Source organism: Musca domestica, unplaced genomic scaffold, assembly GCF_030504385.1.
Source record: "Musca domestica strain aabys unplaced genomic scaffold, Musca_domestica.polishedcontigs.V.1.1 22, whole genome shotgun sequence".
Classification (NCBI taxonomy): domain Eukaryota; kingdom Metazoa; phylum Arthropoda; class Insecta; order Diptera; family Muscidae; genus Musca; species Musca domestica.
The window spans coordinates 4,781,147-4,804,025 of NW_026712262.1; the positions used below are offsets into that span (position 1 = coordinate 4,781,147).

The 22,879-nt window shown below is 36.0% G+C and overlaps 1 protein-coding gene across 1 annotated transcript; it reads left to right on the top strand.

The window, feature by feature from the left end:
• The first annotated feature begins 793 nt into the window (after positions 1 to 793).
• Positions 794 to 16,227, top strand: LOC101899867 (protein 60A). The gene is made up of 5 exons (XM_005184473.4): positions 794 to 2,635; positions 8,302 to 8,483; positions 12,436 to 12,875; positions 12,940 to 13,104; positions 15,778 to 16,227. Exons 1-5 carry the CDS (start codon positions 2,283 to 2,285, stop codon positions 16,036 to 16,038), a joined length of 1,401 nt encoding a protein of 466 aa, XP_005184530.1. The 5' UTR covers positions 794 to 2,282; the 3' UTR covers positions 16,039 to 16,227.
• Positions 16,228 to 22,879: the final 6,652 nt, after the last annotated feature.

Consider the following 22,879-nt stretch of genomic DNA (forward strand, 5'->3'; position numbering starts at 1 on the left):
TTCAAGTCCCTCACATTCACAATTTGATAACAATGACAATGACAACAATGATATTTGGCACCAGATATTTTATAGAGCTCGGATATAACATTGCCAAATTATATCGATATTGGCTAAGATTTGGATAAAGTTCCCATATATCCTTAACCCGATTTCAGGTTTATTGTGCAAATAATGGCTAATATCAGCCCAAATGGAGTGAATTTCAAGTCGTACGTTTCCATAAGGAGGTAGGTAAGCTTCGTAAAGCTGCAGAAATACAGCCCTGTAGGGTTTTATATAGTCGACCCAGCCCGACTTTTGACTTTTCCTTACTGGTTTTCTCTCTGAGTTTGTTATAAAGAACGTCCCACCTTAATATTGTTACAAATTCTTAGGCGGAAAATCCGACCGAACAAAAAAATGCGAAACCATAATGAAAACAAAAGCAAGAAAAAGATAGTAAATTTAAACAAGTGAAAACAAAAACAACAAATCTACACACAAATGGAATGATCAGACCAAACAATGACCACTGTGTGCTGTGCTGTATTGGACCCGCGATGTTTGTGTGTGCGTTTGTGTTTTCTGAGAAAGAGTTTCTTTTTCGTATCTGTATCTGAGAGATAGAAAACATGCACATATTGGTTTTGAAGAGACAAGTTCGGTAGTGGCTGGGTTTGGCTGCGAGCATGAGTTCCAGATACTTTACAACTGGATAAACTGATCGATGGATAGATGAATTGCTTGAATGGCTGGCTGGTTGGCTGATGGTTGTTCGTTATAGAGTTGAGAATTGTTTTGTGGTTACTCTCCTCAGTTTATTGCTGGACCTTTGTGAGAGATGCACGTTTACCATGCATTTAGCGGATAAAATATTAAACGTTCGGTGCTTCTTCAATCGATAATCGCATAAAGCAAAAAATATAGTTATTGTAATTTAAAACGCAGAAAAATAAATATATTCTCTATCAAGTGCGGAAAAAGTTTTCGGAAGAAATGCTAAAGAAAAAATAAGAAAAATCTCAGAAAATATTCGGCATATGTACCTACATCAGTGCGAAAAAATATAAAACCAGTTTGTTCTCGAAGTTATTGAAAAAAAACAACAAAAAGAGCCGAGAAGAAAAAAATCGCTTAAAAAACTAAAACGCAAACAAGTAAAGCTCTTCTTGTTTCAAATATTCTGCATGCCTTGGTTTGGAGAGGCTGCAATTGTGTCTTTTGTTTTTTTGAAGAATGACGATCGACTAAAGAGCATAGCAGTTGGAAAAAGAGCCATAGAAAGAGAAAAGATACCAACTTTTATTTATTAACGAAAAAATCTTAAAGCATTTCATTTAATTGAAAAAAAAAATTAAGCAGATCAAAGCTAATTAAACACGCGCACTTACACGTTGTATCTGTCGATTTTGACTAGTCTAGTCCGTCCCACAGCACCCATTTGCGGAGAGGCAATGCTAAATGAATATTCGAGACAATAAAAATTGTTTACAAAACGCTGTAAACAGAAGTAAATTAAATTGAATTAAATTCTGTAATATTGGCAAGCCACGCGCACGGACACAACTTACCGACCCTGCCAGCCATTGGTACCTATAGGAAATTTGGAATTTGGATAATTTTTTTTTATTCAAATTCATCAGTCGGCGACGGCGGCCTTGACGTTTCTTAGAACAACCCATCACAACTAGATTTTGGGGCTTGCCGCCTGCATCAACTATCTATCAATCCAGCCACAGGGGCAGAATTTCTTTCCTAACCTGCAGTGGTATTTGGCTTAGCGTGAAACGTGTGAAGAATTTATGAAGAGTTCGTAATTGAAAGGCCATAAATACTGTGCGATTTCTAAACAAATACCGACAGACAACATAACAACAAATAAAATACTCTCCCACAAATAGATACGTGCAAAAATCGAAAAGAAAAGGAAAGAACAATCATCAGCAGCAGAAACAACAACAACAGAAACGCATTTAAATGTAAACATTCAATCCCATAGAACCGGATAATCCAGCCAACAAACAGATACAAAATTCAAAAGCAGCTACTTAAGTATTGGCGCCTTGCTTCGCTCTCCTCCCATTTCAGTGGCGCCTCTTCCACACCCCCCACAACAGCAACGATATCCATATCCGTACAAAACGAACCCTACAATTTATTTAATTAAGAAAAGAATTCAGGAGCACCTAGACAACAAATTACCAGCTATTTTCCATAAACTAAAGAGAGTGAATTCAGGATTAAACTATTATTTAATGACAAGCTTTTCAAGAATATAAAAAACCCAAACAATTGCAAAAATGTTCTATTACAATCAACTTGCCGCTTTCGCAAACAATTTCTGGCCTTTACGTCGAAAATATACCGCCATAAAATCTTCGTCAAAACCACCCATATGCCTTTCAACACTCCTTGTGGCATTTGCGATGACAGTACTACTTGATTGCATTGCCGTGAATCCTTCGGAGACATCTTCCTCCAGTATTATGGTGAGTGCCACCCAATCTGGCATATATGTCGACAATGGTCGCGGTCAAACTGAAATTCATCACGTTCTCGACGAAGACGAGAGAATGGCAGCAGCCTATGATATTCTTGAATTTTTGGGTTTACCCGAACGTCCAAAGAGGAAACATGGTCATTTATCCTTGAGGTAAGTAGTAGAAGAAATTATTGTTTTTATATAAAAGGTCAGTAAAGTAGATCGAATCGAGGGGGAGAGAGACAGTTGTGCGATAGACAGGGGAATTTACCCTCAGCCAATGTTCGATTATATAAATATATTTAAACTTCTGTTATAGTTATTCAAATGTTTAACCCTCTCTGGAGTAGGTTCCAAAGGAATGGGACCTTAATAAATATGATATAAATATTGCGACGTGCAAGGTATGAGATGTGTGATAATTTTTAGACATTGTTAAAAGGTGCTTGAAGTATCAGATATAGACGGCCGAAGTATTCCATTTTCATACTTCATCTAATACAGATAAAACCAGTAGGGAAAAGTGAAAAATCGGAAATCTATAAGATATCTGGTACTAAATATCATTGTTGTCTAATGCATATTGCGAATGTGCGGGACTTAAACATCAAATTGGATTAAACATATATATGGGAGCTACAGCTATATCTGAACCGATTTGATGTACTTGCTTCTGGACTGAATTCGGTCGGATGTACCAAAATTCAAGACTTTTTGACAAATATTGGCCATTTGGTGCACAATTAACCCGAAATCGGTTGGGGATATATATGGGAGCTACATCCAAATCTGAACCGATCTTGACAACATTTGATACACTTATATCAGAGCTGTATCTGATATCTGGTATTAAAGATCATTGTTGTGGAATGCATATTACGCTTGTGAGGGACTTTAAACCCCAAATCGGATATATGTTTTATATCGGAGCTTCTGCTAAATCTGAACCATTTACACAAAATTTGATGTACTGGTTTATAAAATGAATTCAGTCAAAATTGCCAAAATTCAGTCCATTTGGGCTGATATTAGCCATTAGGTGCACAATAAACCTGATATCGAAAGAAACATAAATATGGCAGCTATAGCTATATCTGAACCGATTTTCTCCAAATTTGACTTACTTGCTTCTTGACTGAATTCGGTCGGATATTCCAAATTTCAGGTCATTTGACAGATATTGGCTATTTGGTGCACAATTTACCTAAATTCGGTTGAAAATATATATGGGAGCTATATGCAAATCTGAACCGATCTTGAAAAAAATTTGACAGAGGTATTTTCGAGCAGTATCATGATGTCTAGCATTCTTCTGGAGTGCATATTACGCATGTGAGGGATTTAAAACGCCAAATCGGGTGAAAGATATATATGGGAGCTATAGCTATATCTAAACCGATTTTGATTTACTGATTTTACTTATTTACTTTTAGACTGAATTCGGTGAGATGAACCAAAATACAGGTCATTTGCACTTATATTAGCCATTTGGTGCACAATTAACCCGAAATCGGTTGAACATATATGGGAACTATATCTAAATCTGATCCGATTATCAACAACTTTAATAGGGTTCGTCCTTGGGCCAAACAAGTATTTTTGCAAAATTTTATCTCGGACGGACGGCCTGATATGCATAAATCGACTCAGAAAGTGATTCTATGAAGATTTTCAAAAGTAACTATGGGTCTATCTCGCTTCTTCTCCATGTTACAAACAAATGCACAAAGACGTAATACCCTTGCCACTATGGGTGTATACTCGTATGGGAAAAATTACAACAAAAACGAACATTTATATCCAATTTTATGCGAAATCGTAAATTCAATATTCGTATCAGATTTCGGGTTAAGAGAAATATATAGATGTAGGAAGTTGTAAAAAATCACAGACTTGTTTCGCAAGTCATGACAGATAAAAGTATTGGAAATTATGGCCATTTGTGGGTGAGGCATCAGAATCAGATCTTGTGTTAGCAGAAATGTTTGCATGTGTGAAAATTGAAGAGAGTTGGATTCCTATTTCGCTTTCTTTTTGACCGTTTTGTTTTTCAAAATCTTGAACTCTATGTAGGGGAGGTACCAGAAAATATTGTCCTATCTGTACCATTTTTATAACAGATCTTGTGTTGATGGAAATATTGAGATATACCAAGTTTGAATGGAATCGGACGTTAATTTTGCATTTTATGAGCTTCATGGATATTCAAAATTTTGACCCTTTGTAGAGAAGGTACCAGAAGGAGTGGACCGATATATTCCATCTTTATAGTACATCTTGTGTTTGTAGAAATAATGGGATGTGTAAAATCTAAAGGAAATCGGATGCTTACATTTTTCGGATTTTGTGAATTTTATACATTGACCCTTTGTGGGGGATGTACAAGAAGGAATTGACGGATCTTTACCATATTTATAACAGATCTTGTGTTGATGAGAATATTGAGGTGTACCAAGTCTGAATGGAATCGCATGTTAATTTAGCGTTTAATAAGCTTCATGGATATTCAACATTTTGACCCTTTGTGGGGGAGGTACCAAAATTAGTGGACCGATATATCCCATCTTCACATCAAAATGGTTAACAAAAATATTGTGATGTGTGCAATGTGAAGACAATCGGGCTCTTACATCACCTTTTATAAGAGTTATAAATATTCAAAATGTTTATACTTTGTGGGGGAGGTACCTGATGGGGTCTACCGACATTGTCCATTTTCGTACCTGTCCTAGCACTGATGCAAATATTACGATTCGAAAAGTTGGACCAAATTCGGATTATCCTTTCTATTTCTGGGCAATAAATCATTTTCTTTGAAAATTTGGACATTTTGTGTGGAAGGTACCAGAATGAGTGGTCCGATATTACCCATCTCCTAACTCGATCTAAGTTTGACAATAATATTTCGATGTACCAACTTTGGATAAAATCGGATACTCCCTTTGAGAGTTATCGTGCGCACCAGCCAGCCAGATAGATAAACGGACGGACGGACATCTCTAGATCGACTCCAAATGTCCTGAAACGGATTTGGTCCAAAGAGACCTAGGGTCTAAAACCGTTATTTCGATGAGGCACATTTTAGATATATCAAATGATATATACCCTCTGTAGCCATATGGCTAAGGGTATAAAAAAGCAAGCCTATTAACAAGTGATAACTTCGTTAAAAGTCAGGAGGAAATATGTATTTGTTTCTAAGAATTCAGTTCGCCCTTACTCAAAAATATTTCTGGCATATATGAAGCCATTCGTTGTAGAGGCATTTACTTTGGATTTTTTATTTAACCTTTTGCATGTTTCCACATGATTTACATATGACTGGAAGTGGTGCCATATTGAACCGTCGCAAACAATGTCCCATAATTAATTATAACATCGGTCAAACACCAAAGATTAATTCATTTTAATTATATACCTATAGAACCTAAAATCGTATCACAGAAACAGATCACCAAGTTTTTGATGACCTTCTGCATATTTGCAAATTACCGCCGAAGAATAATACTATACAACAAGCACATTGCAAAATTACAACAGTTTAAATATATTAAGTAACAACAAAAACTCATTCGCTTGCAAAATGTTTAAATAAAACAAGCATCATATTTTCGCTGTTTACCTTAATTTTTTTTTGATTCGTAGACAAAGTGGAGCCACAATACAAGTGAATTTCTATTTCTATAACCTGAAATAATGTTAATTAGTTAATAATGGAAGAACGAAAAAAAAAACAAAAAAAAAGAAGTGTAGCTATAAATAAATATTTGCATACACGTAGCATAAATTAACATTTCTTAACATGTAGATAAAACTGATATTGTATGCGGCCTTAGTTTAGTTTGTATGTCAACTGGATTTTTTTAAGAGATATCTATGAAATATTTCCGAGGGCTGAACAATAAGCGTTTATTCTGTTTGGCATTCTTGGGCAAATCTTTAAGAATTTTCGGGCAAGAAGATGCCAAAGGATATTTGTTATATTTGTTCGAAGACTCAGAAGTATAAAGCAAAGCAAAGACATAAAACTATAAAAACCGGACCATATAAGGTCGGCCAGTTAGCCCATCTGGCAACCAAGTTTGCCGTTAAAAGACATATTGTCAGAGTCAAATAACAATAGTGCCAAAACAACTAAGTTTTTTTATACCCTCCACCATAGTATGGAGGGTATATTAAGTTTGTCATTCCGTTTGTAACACCTCGAAATATACATTTTAGACCCCACAAAGTACATATATTCTTGATCAGCATAAAATTCTATGTCGATGTATCGATATCAGTCCGTCTGTGGATATCACTCTAGCTTCCGAACGAATTGAAGTAGATTGATATAATTTTACTCAAATGTATGTTATGTCTGCAGGACTTTTGGTATTGAAAATGGACCATGTAGGTCCATGTTTTGGTATAGCCCCCGATATTCGGTATTTTGATGTTTTTAGCGACATTATTCGCCGGAATTGCTTCAAATTTGGTATTGACAAAATTTTTGAAATATGACAAAATTTACCTATGCAGGTCCATGTCGTCGTATAGACCCTAATGTAACAGCTACATTCGGTATTTTTAAGATTTTAACAGAATTTTTAACGGATTTTATTGTTTTTGAGAATTGCCAAATTCATTCCAAATGGTGGAGCGTATTGAAAGTTCCGACCGGCCGAACTTACAGCCTTTTTACTGTTTTTTTTTTTTTTTTTGGTAAAATTGTTATAAGAAGTAGTCTTCTTGGCCGACCTTATGTAGGTCTTGGATTGGACAAAGTACGTATTGCCGTTTAATGATTCGATCAGGTAATAGATGGCATGATAAAAGTGCACTAGAAACAAAACAGAAATATAATATTCCGAAATCGTTAAAAAATGACGGAAAATTGTAAAAAATGTCCTATCTTTAAAAACAAGATAGGAGATAATATGATGACATTATCATCTCCAACAGAACTAATATTTTCCTTTTTATACCTCAGCCATTTGATACGGTCAAAACGTGCTAGTCGAAATAAGTCGCTCGATAATTCTCGAAGGGAGTATCCGATTGAGTCCAAACTTAGTACATCTTAATATTTTTGTTAAACTTAGATCGAGTTCGGAGATGTGCACACACAGTCCACTCCTTCTGGTACGTCCCCCACAAATGGTCGAAATTTTCAAAAAATATATTTTCTGCACAGAAAGAGAAACGATAATCCGATTTTGCTCCAAAGTCCTAATATTTGCGTCAGTTGTAGTTCAGGTGCGAAAATGGACCATATCGGTCCGCTCCATCAAGTGCTTCCCCCACAATGGGTCACAATTTTGAATAATTATAACACTTATAAAATGTGATGTAAAAATCAGATTGTCTTAAATTTTCACACATTCCAATATTTTTATCAACTCAAGATCTGGTGTGAAGATGAAGTATATCGATTCACACTTTTATTTCACCCACAAATATTCACGAAGCTCAGAAAACACATCCGATTCCACTCTGACTATATATTCAAAATTTTGAATAACGAAAACTATCATAAAATCCGAAATAAGCATTCCGTTCTCTTCAAATCATCACAATAATTTTATTAACTCACGGTCTGTTATAAAGATGGGATATATCGGTCTACTCCTTCTGGCACCTTATTAGATGGGGTATGAAAATGGAATACTTCTGTCGATTATATGTGGCACCTTGCGCACTCTTTTAACATTTCCAGAACATTTCCAAACTATTTTTGGAAAGAGAATAATATAAGCAAATAGTCTCAACATTTATCAGCTGCTAATTAACAAATGATAATCTCTTACATTGGTTTTTAAATCAGAAAATAATTTTGCTCTGTTTTTAATTTCTAGGAAATCTGCACCCCAGTTTCTTTTGGATGTCTATCATCGTCTCAAGGAAGAGGAAAACGACGATGAACCACCGGCATCTGTTCGTTCAAAACGAGATCTACAGGAACAGGAAAACTTCATAACAGATCTCGATAAGAGAGCAATCGAAGAAAGTGACATTATAATGACATTTCTCAATAAAAGTAAGTATGGCCATAGAATTAAATTAAAATACCCAAGATAGACAGTACAAACAGAGGAATGGCCGGATAGGGTCTATTAGTACGTAGACTGAAGAAGAGAGTCAACTAAAATTCATTTGTTTCTCTACGAAGAAGCCAGCCGTTGAATTAAGCCGGGCAAAATGGCTCTCTCTCTTTCTCTCTCTCTCAGTAACTTCTTACTGTGAAAATGTTACTGGGACAGTAAACGAACAAACCTATTATACCACCAATTGTTTTTTTTTTAGACAAATTAAAAAGTCGGTTTTGCCAACAGATGTATTTATAAATGTTATTCTGTTATGATTATTCAAATTGTTGACCCTCTATAGAGTATTTTCCGAAGGAATCGGCCAATATTGTCCAAATGCGACGATTCGACTATATTGCTTACTTCCTTGAATTTATATGAGATATATGTGATAATTTTTAGAAAAATCGCTGACTTGACAGAATTGGAAATGGTTTGTGGTGGGTGAGGCACCAGAAGAAGTTAGCAGATATATATCATGTGTGAAATATGAAGAGAGTTTGATGCTTATTTCGATTTCTTTGAGCGTTTTGTTTTTCAAAATATTGAACCCTATATGGAGGACGTACCAGAAGAAATGGTGCGATCTCTACCATCTTTATGACAGATCTTGTGTTGATGGAAATATTGCGATGTACCAAGTCTGAATAGAATCAGATATCAATTCCGCGTTTTATTCACTTCATGGATATTCAAAATTTTGACCCTTTCTGTGAGAGGTACTACATGGAGTGGACTGATACGTTCCATCTTTACACCACACCTTGGGTTAATAAAAATATTGTGATGTGTGAAATTTAAAGAGAACGGGATGCTTATTTCGGATTTTATAACATATCTTTTGTTGATGGGAATATTGAGATTTGTCAAGTCTGAGTGGAATCAGATGTTAATTTATCGTTATATGACCTTCACGGATATTCAAAATTTTGACACTTTGTTGCTGAGGTACCAGAAGGAGTGGATCGATATATCTCATCCTTACACCAGACCTTGTGTTAATAAAAATTTTGTGATGTGGGTAATTTGAAGACAATCTGCCTCTTACATCAGATTTTATAAGAGTTATAAGGTTCAAAATTTTGAACCTTATGGGGGATGTACTTGATGGAGTGTACTGATATTGTCCATCTTCGTACTTGACCTTGCACTGATGCAAATATTAGAATTTGCAAAGTTGGTGCAAAATCGGATTAACCTTTCTCCTTCTGTGCAATAAAATATATAGTAATTTTTTAAATTTCGACCTCGGAGGAGGTACCAGAAGTAGTGCACCGATATTGCCCATCTCCGAACTCGGTCTAAGTTTGATAATAATATTACAATGTACCAAGTTTGGCCCAAATTGGAAACTCCCTTCGTGAATTATCGTGCGCATCAGCCAGACAGACGGACGGACGGACGGATCTTATACCGTTATTTCGATGAGGCACGTTTTGGCCGTATCAAATAATATATACTCTTTCTAGGCAATTAGCTGAGGGTATAAAGATATATTCTTAGGTCATTTTTATGGAGGAAATCCATTATCACGTGGAATGCCAAATGGCGCCCAACGTGAATAATGGTTGTGATTATTCAGAATGTTGACCCATTGTGGGGGAGTTACACAATGAAGTGTGTCAATGTTGTCCATTTTTGCACCTGGTATAGCAGTGATTCTTTCTTGCTCTATGAGGTAAAATATTTTCAGTGAACATTTTCACCTTTGGTGGGGGAGGTACCAAAAGGAGTGGACCGATGTTGCCAGTCTCCGAACTCGATCTACGTTTGGTAAAAATATTACAATGTTTGCATCAAAGGCAGCCGGCTTAACAGACCTAGGGTGTAAAACCGTTATGTGCATGAGGCACGTTTTGGCCGTATCAAATGATTTATACCCTTTCTAGCCATATGGCTGAGGGTATAATAATTTGAAAATGATTTTACTGAACGTGTTAGAGAAAAATCTCATTTCAACTTATTCAGTCATTTTTATTGGGGAAGTTATTGTACATACCTAAGGTCTGAGTGGTTACCCTAAAATCTATAACATAAAAGTTCTGCAAAAGAGAGCGATTCCAGGGAGAAATCTTGATAGTTCTTTTATTGAGAGTTTGCCAACTTTTGCTGGACAGATTTCTGGTTGCGATTACTTGCAACTCTTCTTCTTCCATTTTGAGTTTTTGAGTATCCTGTTATATACACTTTTATATTGCAATTCGGAAGCATAATAAGAAAGGTTCAATAAGAAAGGTTGATCAACTTCAAAGAATCTAGAATAGTGCAATTCTGTAACGGAGTGTTATAGTGTCAAATAGACTTTTAAATATGCAACAGTTGGTTTTGTTTATTTTTGAGTTTTTTACATAATTATTATATTGGGGAAACCAATACAGATTCATGCCCCGGGCAATTTTTAGTGTTTCAAAAAACCCGATCCTATTTTCGGCCAGAGGTTTTAATCTGTGAGTTAAAACCCTAAATAAAATAGCACATATATTAAAAATGATACATCTACATCTAAGCATAGTCCTATACTTATAATTATATGAAAGAATGTGTTGTTCTTTCTAAAATCTCAAATTAACAACATATGAGGAATTTGCAAGAGGCTTTATCTTTTTTTTTTTTGAGTTTTGGGCCTCTGAATTGATAGTATTTTCAAAATGGAAATTTAATATGCGTCTTTCAAACTTTGCACAGGCTTTTATATTATTCTTAGGATGATTGACGTTACAAAAGGTATATATTTGTTCTCACATAATATTATCTCCTAATATTGGTCGACCAAATGTGCTCTAATTTAGCTGATTTGAGCTGTTTTAAAGGGCTCAAAAGCATTTTCGAGATTATAAATCATTTGTCAAAAAAAACTACAACAAAAGTCCATTTTATAATTTATTTTCTATTCCTCTGTACCTTTTTATATTTGTTATATCATCGTATTTAATTAAATTTTCAAACCTCAATTATCAGTATTATAAAGGTCTTAGTAATATTTTCCAAGTAAATTTCAAAAGTAATTTTGAATTCGTAACTTCTGGAAGACCATGTTGTAAGGTATTTAGTTTTTGCCGATAAAACCGAATATCTTCATTATTTAGCAAATATAAAGATTTTAGATAAATCGGAATAGAGAGCGTAAAAGTAGGCGTGGGTAATATTTTTTTTTATTTTTTATGCAAATCGGTTTAATTATGCAAATCGGTCCAGCCGTTGTCAACTGATTCCATTACAAACAAACAACTATTGATTTGTATATATACAGATTCCATTTTGTTAAATGGTAAAATACAGCACAGGATAATATTGAAAACGATGCAGACACACAAATCATACGCTAATTACAACTTATTTCTTCTAATGACTTAATTAAAAACACTAAAAATAATCGTCATCATCATAATCAGACCAGAAGATACTAAATGGACAGCAGATTTGATTGTAAGGCATCAGGTAAAAATATCTGACTGGCAAGAGTAGATGAGATGCGAGCGTGATCCTGTGATGTCCGAGCAAAAAAAAAAAACAAAACTTAAGTGCACTGGCGCCTTACTTGCTGGGCCAATGAAATTTGTTGTTTTTTACCTGAGTATGTCGTCTGCCAATGATCTTTCCATGAACCAGACATAAACGGAATGTCGGAAGATTTGAATTTTTAAACACAGCTTGAACCAGTTTCATTTGCTTTGCCTCTTCGCATACAAAAAAAAATTGTCCGACAAAGAGTCTGATTTCGGGTTTTATTGTGAGACCGACCGCCTACTCGATTGATTTTTTTGTGGACAGAAAACAAAACGTTGTGCATTCCTTTCATTTCAAGCAATGATGTCTTTTGTTCTTAACCTGCCAGGCTATTATCATTCGTTGGTATTTCTTATGAACTAATTTTTTGTGATCCTTTGCTGTTCTTTTTACTAGACCACCATGTCGAAGAGGTGCGCCATGAACATGGACGTCGTTTGTGGTTTGATGTTTCCGATGTGGCCGAAGATAATTATTTGATGATGGCCGAACTGCGCATCTATCAGAATCCTGCCCAGGGCAAATGGGCAACAAGTGGCCGAGAATTCACCATCAATGTGTATTCCATAGTCAAGACAAATGGCCACGATGTACAATTACAAATTCTATCCTCCGTTAATACCACAGCCGATTATCAAGGGTGGTTGGAATTAAATGTCACAGAAGGTTTGAGTTCGTGGCTACATCAACCCAAGGAAAATAAAGGATTATATGTTGGGGCACATCCCACAAATAAACCGGAAAGAGAAATTAAGCTAGACGACATTGGCTTGGTACATCCCAAGGGCGATGACGAACATCAGCCGTTTATGGTTGGATTCTTCCGTGGACCTGAGGTGAGTGTTTCTTTTTTTATACAAAACGTAAAAAGTTTTATGGATAATTATGATTCTATTGTAGCTGATAAAACAAGTCAAACATCATAGCCGCAGGAAACGTGATACCCATACACGTCGCAGAAAGAAGTCCGACATTGGTAATCCGCTAATGGATGGTCCCGGTGAGGGTTCGCGCAGTTGTCAAATGCAAACACTGTACATTGCATTTAAGGACCTCGGATGGCGGGTAAGTAGATTAGGAATATTAATTTGAAAAATCACCCTCTCCAATTTGGACGACTCTCCTATTAGCAGTTGGAAGGTATCTGAAAAGAGGTCCTTCGCAGACCAGAAGATTATATTCTTAAAGCAGGCTTGGGCCAAATTCAAATGAATTGTCAGAGTTGAAACATCACCCAAGAGGTCTGAAATCTACCAACGATGTCTGGGGAGCGGTGAATGTTGTCACAAGTAGCCTTCGTTCAAGCTATGAAAGATCTTGTCCATCATCTAACCTGGGAGAAATTCCCATCCGGTTTGGTGGACTAGCGACCTTGCTATTCATCGGAACAGCAAGGAGGTCTTATAACAGGTCCAGTAATACTTAAACTTAAGGTGATTATACATAAAGCGCCTTTTTGACTGGCTTAAGTCATCGGTTGGTTTCTTCGTAGATGAACAAAGGAGTTTTAGGTTGACCTTTGGTCGATTTTGGGTCTATGCTTCTTTGTTCTTTTCCGAAAAAGCCAGCCGATGACTTAAGCCAGTCAGAAAAAAGCGTTTTATGTATTCTCACCTTTAGTCCTAATTAGAACGCCTATAAGGTAGACTTCAATAAATGCAAAACTAAGTTACAGAAGGCTGAACATAGATCTTGGATCAGTTTTTGCGAATCTATAAAGGGATTGTATAATTCTGTCAAATTTCGCAAAAGGCATTATAAAGCGACATGAAGGCACCCACTTTCCTGGTTGTAGGATGCAGGTGGTAGTGACCAAAAACCAACAACCTCTCTACATTCTACAGCGGAAGATGAGAGGCCCATAGAAAGGAAAAAAAGCTAACCCAAGATTATATGGGTGTTTAACAGCTGTCAACCCTTAGAATTTCCAAATCATGATGGCATTATACGGGCAATGTTGCAGCATGCATCAGAGTTGGTGTTGGCTATCTTGCAGAAGATTTTTTAGTGCCAACCTTGCTTTCCAAAATACTCCAGACACAATAGTCCAACGGATTGGAATCCGGAGATTTTGGTGACCATTGTGCGCTGGAAATTAAGCGTGGAACCTCATTTTGTAACCATTCTTGGGTGGCGCGTGCTGAGTGTGATGATGCTGAGTCCTGTTGGAATGTCCAAGTTCTGCGGCCAAAATATTTGCAAGCCCAAGGGTTTAATACGCCCTCCAGAATATTTTCACGATAATATTCGGCATTTATTCTAATGCCACGGTAGATTAATACGAGCGGAGAGCGAGCATCTGCTGCTATGGCGGCTCACACCATCACCATGGACGGCGCTTGAGTTCTGGTGACCAACCGAAGGTGCACATTTTTAGCTGACCTCTTTGGCAAGTAAACACGATCATTTTGTTTGTTTACAAACTGCTGGACAACGAATGTTTTCTCATCGGAGCGGAGAAAACCAAATTCGGCAGTTCACCACTTTTGGTCAAACGAAGCAACTCTTTAGCTCCTTTGAGTCTATTTTCTTTCTGTTGCGGTGTAAGTTCTTGCACTTTTTGGAATATCAATGGCTTTCCCCGAGCTCATTTTTCAATATTTGCCGAATGGAATATTGCGATACGTTCAGCTCACGAGCCATTTTTCGATCAAATCGCTTCTTTACTTTTCGAACCATTTCTGCTGATGTTGGTGTTTTTTTCCGTCATTCTTCTTGACGTCGGGCTACGCTACCAGTTTCACGGAAACGAGCAATGGTGCGAGACACAAAAGATTTATTCACATTTAAATGCTGGTGTGCTCTAACGATAGCCACTTGTGGTTTTCCAGCCAAATATCAAGAAATCACACTATCACGCTTGAATTCTATCACGAATAGCTTTTTTCTGGAAAATTCTCACTAAAATGCTTTTATTCCCTTGTATCGTCACTGGACGATAATTTTAACAGCTGTCGGACGAGTGGCTTAGAAATGCCAGCAGTCTGAAGTTGGTTGCAGTTTTTTCATCTCATCCTGTATTTGAACAAATGTTTTGAAGTTTGTGTTCCCTCTACACATGCACTTTTGCCTGTTCTATTATTGGTCATCCCTGGTGTTAATTTTTGTTGTGGCACCATGTTGATGATGATACCAATTGCAATGCTTCCGATGATATGCAGGGGTAACATTTAAAGAGTTCACACTACTTGCGACAAAAGTTCTATGGGTTTGATCTAACTTTTCGGCATTTATCGGCTTTATTATTATCGTGACTTTGGTGAGGAACTCGACGATCTAGCGGTCAAGGAAACCCATTCCCTTTGTTAGGATCAGCTACCGTTTTGCCATTAAACGTGTTTGAGGTCCTCATTTTTTCCAAAATTCCAGAGCGATATAACCGTTTACTCATATCTGTTCTAATTCTGTCCAGGCATAATTCCCAATGTCTGGAAGTTTTCATATCGTTGTTCAGAAAAGGTTCACCATGACGTTTTCTCATGCATTTTCAATAGCTAAGATATTGAAATAATTGAAAGCGCGTAAGGTCAAAGCTTAAATCGTAAATAGGTCGTACGTTGGACAGACCTTGTTCGATTGTTTTCACAACTTTGTGTAGGGCTGTATTTGTGGCGCGGCTGTTGTGTCATGCTGTTAATCATAGATTCGAGTTCTAATAATTTTAAAACATTTTTTTTATCAAAATTCGCCTAAAAAAAATATATACAAAAGATTTAAATACTATTTATTTGATTACAGGACTGGATCATTGCTCCGGACGGTTATGGCGCCTATTATTGCAGCGGTGAATGCAATTTCCCGCTCAACGCCCACATGAATGCCACTAATCATGCCATTGTTCAAACCCTGGTACACCTGTTGGAACGTAGCAAAGTGCCCAAACCATGCTGTGCTCCAACACGACTTGGTGCTCTCCCAGTACTCTACCATTTGGACGAACAACATGTCAATTTGAAAAAATACAAAAATATGATTGTCAAGAGCTGCGGCTGCCATTAAATGAAAGAATGAATTTGCCACCGAAAAAAACTACTTTACTGAGATTAAATTTAAGCCATAATTTTTATGTAAAATTCTTTAGTGATCTTTTAATGTTTAATTTTACTTAAACGAAGTATTTGTCGAATATTTTGTATGATTGTATTAAATGGATAAATTAAAAAGAAATCATATAATTTTAAAGTTAAACGTGAGGTTCGGGGACAGCCTTTTTCACATTTTGGGTAAGTTAGAGGATGGTCTTACAGGAAAATGTGGCAATATTACATACCATATATTTTGGTACAGTTTTTAATTAAGTGAATCGTTTTAATTGTTCATTTGTTGGTCTGTTCCAGAACTGCAAGAATGTAAAGGTTTTTCCTTTATGATATCCAAATAAAATGCAAAACTAGTAGATTCTTGCTGGTACTGGAACAGGGCATGTATTTTCTTTCATGAATTTGTTGTTCTAACTTTGCATGTGTCGCCATCTAGATATGAATTAAAATTGTTATAGAACAGGGTAACACAGAAATATTATTAATTTATACCCTGAGCTACCTGTTACTTTTATGAAACATTAACCAGCTTCGTTGATATTTAACAAATACTTTTATATTGACAGAAATTGCTGTTGATTCTGGGAAAGATAAAATATAGGGCCTTTTAATTAAAAATAATAATAAATTAATTAAAAAAATGCAAAACTTGTTAAAATGTATAAAAAAGATTTAAAAATGTTGACACATCAATGTCCCAAACGTTGATGCATTACAAATAAGACAGTCGATAACTTAAGCCAGTCAAAAAGGCGTTTTATATATTCTTATCTTAAGGTACCACAGAACTGCACTATAAAGAAAATATATAAGAACAGGCCATAATTTATCTAGTATAATTTTCCTTAAAATTTAGAAAATTGTTTTCAGCACCTAAAAATATGCTTTAAAAATATAAACTATGTAATATGTAAAAAAATCACTTTAATTGTGACTCTAACATGATGCGTAAATTGGCCTTAGCCTGTTTTGAACTCATTATCTATTTATATTTCATTAGACAGTAAATTATTGTAACTAACAGGTTGTGCAACATCTTAGACCAATAATTGGTAACCTTGTATTTCCTATTCGTTTGCGACAATTAAACATAATACACAATATTTGCGGTTATACATGTACATTTGTTTGTACTTAGTGTATAAAGGAAAACACGCTGACACGCATGTGAAATTTGTCGGCCTACTGCTTGTACACGTTCCTATTGTGTAAGTAAGAACACCTGAACGTCTGGTGAAGAAGAAAATGTAAACATTATAGTTGCAATTCCCAACGAACATGATTTTGTCCAAACCTTGCACATCGCATCATCAGGAAAATATTTAATCGATTGTTTCAATATGATTTCCTATGTAAAGAAAAGTTCCAAACATGGTACAACGAGGAAGAAGAACAGCTTCGTAAAATGACAGAGATACAGCCCTGAGGCTATGCCCGCTTCCCGTCAGAATTATTCAAAATAATATGCAACAAGTTGTTTTTATTTATTTAATATTTTCTTCATTTGAAACTAGCTCGAAAAATGAGTGAAATGCGGATTATTTTTTCAAAAATATGATCCAATCTTTCAATTCCATGGCGAAACAAAAAGATTTCCAATCATTGACTAAAAATATTCTATTCATCTACGAAGAAGACAGCCGATGACTTAAGCCAGCCAGATAAGCGCTTTATGTATTTCCACCTTAAGGCGTCGGCTGGCTTCTTCGGAAAAGATCAGGGAGCGAGGGGACAGAAATCGAACTACGTCAACCTAAAACTCCTTTGTTCCTCTACAAAGAAACCAGCCGATGACTTAAGCCAGTCAGAAAAGCCTTTTATGTACTCTCAGCTTTAGAAAAAAAAATTGGAATAAGCTGGGAGCACCACCTTACCTTTTTATTGTACCATGGTTCCAGGTTGTTTTTATAAAGCAACCAAAATGGGATTAAGCCCGACTATTTTTAAACAAAAAAATTCTAATGTTTTTGTTAAGTATTTGTAACTGTTATGACGAAATGACTACTAGTTGTAGATGGTACCTACATCGATTGCTGGGTGTTTCACATATGTTTATTATATACGTACTTATATGTAACAGTGTGGTATCATAAAAAACAGACACAGCAGAATATTGAACTTGTAAGAAGGATTAGCGGTCGTGTAAAAAACATCAAACAACGAGTCATTAAACGTAACTGTCATGTAAGATAGACAGAGATTTAAGGCCCTATGCATATACATATAAACATCAGAAAATTGTTTATCGATTGTAAAATAACACCTAGATGCACATTGTCTGCGTCACAGTTTTTCATGAAAACTGAAATTGCGTGACATAATGAGAGAGATAATGGAAAACGCATCAAATGAGACAATATTAGCATGTCACATTTAAGTTGATGCAAAATTGTCAGGCTTAATTCCATTATTGTTGTTGCAATAGCAAGTTTATACAGGGTAAGATAAAAAAAACTGCAATAAAGTCAACTGCCATCATTTTTACATTTTTTTAATGTTATTGAATGAAAGCAAAAAATATCGGAAATGGCATCAAATTTTAGAATAAGTTTTGATTTGTTCGAATTGGACACCTTTGGCACGTATTATGGCCTTCAAACGGCCAATGAAACCGTCACACGCTGCCCGAATGTTGCTCTGCAGTATTTTGGCCCATTCCCGACAAAGCGCTTGCTTGAGGTGATCGACTCTTTGGTATTTTTTAGTACCAACATTGCTTTCCAAAATACTCCAGACACAATAGTTCAACGGATTGGAGTCCAGAGATTTTGGTGGCCATTGTTCGCTGGAAATGAAGCGAGGAACCTCATTTTATAAACATTCTCGGATGGCGCGTGCTGAATGCGATGGTGCTGATTCCTGTTGGAATGTCCAAGGTCTGCGGCCAAAATGTTTGCGTGCCCAAGGCTTTAATACACCCTCCAGAATATTTTCGCGATAATATTCGGCATTTGTTCTGATGCCACGGTCGATTAATACGAGCGGAGAGCGACCATCGGCTGTTATGGCGGCCCACACCAACACCATGGCCGGCGCTTGAGTTATGGTGGCCAAACAAAGGTGCATATTTTCAGCTGACCTCTTTGGCATTTAAATACAATAATTTTGTTTGTTTACAAACTGCTGGACAACGAATGTTTTCTGATCGGAGAAAACCAAATTCGGCAGTTCATCACATTCGGCGAAGTAACTCTTTAGCCTTTTGAGTCTATTTTCTTTCCGTTGTGGTGTAAGTTCTTGCACTTTTTGGAATTTCATTGGCTTAACCCCGAGCTCATTTTTCAATATTTGCCGAATGGAATTTTGCGATATGTTCAGCTCACGAGCCATTTTTCGCCACTGCGACGCGGGTTTCGATCAAGTATTTACTTTTGATGGTTAACCCATTGGCTTAAATAGATCTGGTGTGCCGCTCAGCTGATTTTTGTTTACGAATACATACATAGCCAAAAGAGAGTGCAAAATATAGACAAGAATGATGGGGAGATAAACTTAATAAATAAATCCAATTTTATGTTCGAAAGCGCATATTGGCTAGTCAATTTAAATCGACTCGATTTCTAAATATATAAGTGTTAAAGTCTTACTTGTTTTGGCAAGTTTAAAATGGTATAAAATGTCAATCAGCTGATCTTTGTTTAGGAATACATAAAACGCTTTTTTGACTGGCTTAAGTCATCGTCTGGTGTCTTTGCAGGGGAACCATGGTAGAAGTAATAGGTAGACGCATCGACACAGCTGTTGGGACAATGAACTGTCAAAGCAATTTTGGAATTGAAAATGTTGAATGAGAAATTATTTAAATTTGTAAAAATTGTTGAAAAACGCGAATTATAATAGCCTCCGAATGACTTAGTATAAGAAAACATATAAAAATCTACTTATCTACTTGAAAAAACATTTAAATTTTTTTGACATATCAATGCTTCCAAGCGTTGATGCATCTACCTGTATTCTTCTGCCATGAGAGGAACAAAGGAGTTTTAGGTTGACTTAGTTCGATTTTGGCCCTATGCTCCTTTGTTCTTTGTGAAGTCATCTCACGCCATGTATTCTCACATTTGATTACTTAATACAGTCAAAAAAGCGTAAGGTGAGAACCTTTATGAAAAAATTGTAATCAACTGGTGGCTCTACCTTACCTTTTTATCATACCGTTGTTACCTCATAGTAGAATTAAGAAGGTAAAGTCATGCAAACATATATTTTAATTTTTTTTTTCAAAATTATTCATTTGACAACATCTTATTGTCAAAATTTGTATTTACAAATTCTTGTATACACAGAAATCAGAAATGTGAACCTTTTTATATTCAGTGAAATTTGACAAGGTAAATTACAGAAAATGCAGGGATGGATAGTCTTATTTTAAATAAATTTACCTTTTCATTTTACAATTGGTTCCCTGTAGCTTTTAAAACATCTAATGAGATATCCTAATACAAATCTCAGACAAACAATTTTGCTTTTAGTATCAAGTGCTGTCATAATTGTTGTTCTCACATATGTACAAATTTATATTGTAACCAGTATATTTGTGTAAAATATCAAATATTAATTACAGTGACAACAACAAAACAGCATTTCATTCTATATAATCACAGACGCGTATTAGTTTTCAAGTTTAAACATTTCAAATGATTTTTTAAATGTGCTAAGTGCATACTGAACACACACATGTATTCATCTAAACACATAAACATGTGACAGCAGCATGAAATAAAATATCGCTCATTTACTTGAAGAGTGGCATGCGTTTTTTGAGTTAGCAATTGCAATTCTTTCAAATTTTCATGATATCTATAGAGATAGATAAGGTGATAGATAGTACATACATTTTTTGTCTGGCTTAAGTCAGCTACTGGCTTCTTCGTAGAGGAACGAAGAAGTTTTAGGTTGACTTAGTTCGATGTGGCCCTACACTTCTTTCTCACCTTAATGGTGAGAATACATAAAACGCTTTTTGAATGGCTTAAGTCAATGGCTGGATTCTTCGGAAATGAACAACGGAGCCTAGGGTCAAAATCGAACTAAGTCAAACTAAAACTCCTTTGTCCTCTACCAAGGTAGATCTACTAGGTAGTCACATCACCCCAGCTGACGGCACCTTAAATGTCAAAACAAGTTGTTGTAATGCTGTATTCACCCTAAATGAATGCAACACAAAAACAAAGAGCAAGTTTAGAGTGAATTACCAGCAACCAATGAAACGTGAGAATTGTCCATGGCTTGGAGCTATATTCCAGAATCACTGTAATCAAAGGTTTCTTCATTTAGAAAATCTTTGGTGGCATCCAAGCCGCTGTAACGAAGGCTTGCAGCAGTGTATGGGTCCATGCAACCTCTTTACGGCCTGACTCTGTTGTATAGCCTTTTTACTTTACTACTCCAACTTTTCACGAGAGCTATGACTCAGTTGGTCTTATCCAAAATTCCACTAGCCGCAGCTCCACCAGCCTTCTGTTGTCTGTGAAAACTCTTTTTATGGTTTAGGGAATTTGCACAACAAAAGTTACTTTGTTGTAGCAATTCGCCGATGCGGTTACCTGTTAAATCTACCTTGTACTCTACGAAGAAGCCAGTCGATGACTTAAGCCAGCCAAATAAGCGCTTAAGGTGCAAGTACATAAAAATCTTGAAATCATTGAAATAATGGAAAATGATGGCAGGGTTTAAGTAAGTTTAAGTAATAGTAATTCGTTTATGAAATGTCACAAAATATGCCTAGCCATAACTTCAAGCTTCTTATGTACTTACACCTTTAATGTATTCCCACCTCTAGAGCTTTTTTCCGAGGTAACCTTCATTTGGAATATTTATTTGAGGTATATACAATGGAATTGATAATTTAAACCGACTGGGATTTTTAAATCGTTTACAACGTAAACGTACTATTAAATACCTTGCACGGAAATTTTCTACCCTCCACCATTTTATGGAGGGTATACTAAGTTCGTCATTCCGTTTGTAACTCATCGAAATTATCATTTTAGACCCAACAAGGTATATATATTCTTGATCAGCGTAAAATTCTAAGACAATTTAGCGATGTCCGTCTGTCTGTTGTAATAACGCCATCTTTCGAACGAATTGAGACCACGTTTTCGTATAGCCCAATATAATGGTACCTCCCGATATTCAGTATTTTCATGATTTTAGCGTCATTATACACCAGAATTGTTTCATCTTTGGTATTTGATGTTCGTAATGGATACTACAGCCTAAGACAGAAAATTGTCTATGCAGGTCTAGGTCTTCGTATAGGCCCCATACATCATATATTCGGTATTTTGATGATTTTAGCGACTTTATTCATCGGAGCCGTAGATCATACTCTATAACTCTATCTTCTATCTTCACTCCCTTCTATCAACCATTCCTTCCTTTTTTCTTACTATTCTTTCTAGGATGAACACAATGGACCTATAGGTCTCCGAGTGGACGGGTACCAAACGGTAGCTGTGAGTTCTTTAACCTAACCTAACTTTATTCACCGGAGATGTTTCAAATTTCGTATTTAGAGTTCGTAATGGGAACTACAGTCTATGACAGAAAATTGTCTATGCAGGTCCAGGTCTTCGTATAGCTCCGATATAACGGTACCACCCTATACACGGTATTTCGATGATTATTTTAGCGTCATTATTCACCGTTTATTTCAAGTTTCGAATTTGAATATGGCGTTGCCTATGTAGGTCCACGTCGCATAGACCCTAATATAACGATTGTATTCGGTATTTTTAGATTTTAACAGAATTTTTAACGGATTTTATTTTTTGAAAATTAGTTCCAAATGGTGA

Excerpts from the sequence above, each read along its gene's own strand:
- LOC101899867 (XM_005184473.4), top strand. The coding sequence starts at position 2,283 with ATGTTCTATTACAATCAACTTGCCGCTTTCGCAAACAATTTCTGGCCT. Across the intron at positions 2,636-8,301 it reads CATGGTCATTTATCCTTGAG|GAAATCTGCACCCCAGTTTC; the intron begins GTAAGTAGTAGA and ends TTTAATTTCTAG. Across the intron at positions 8,484-12,435 it reads AATGACATTTCTCAATAAAA|ACCACCATGTCGAAGAGGTG; the intron begins GTAAGTATGGCC and ends TCTTTTTACTAG.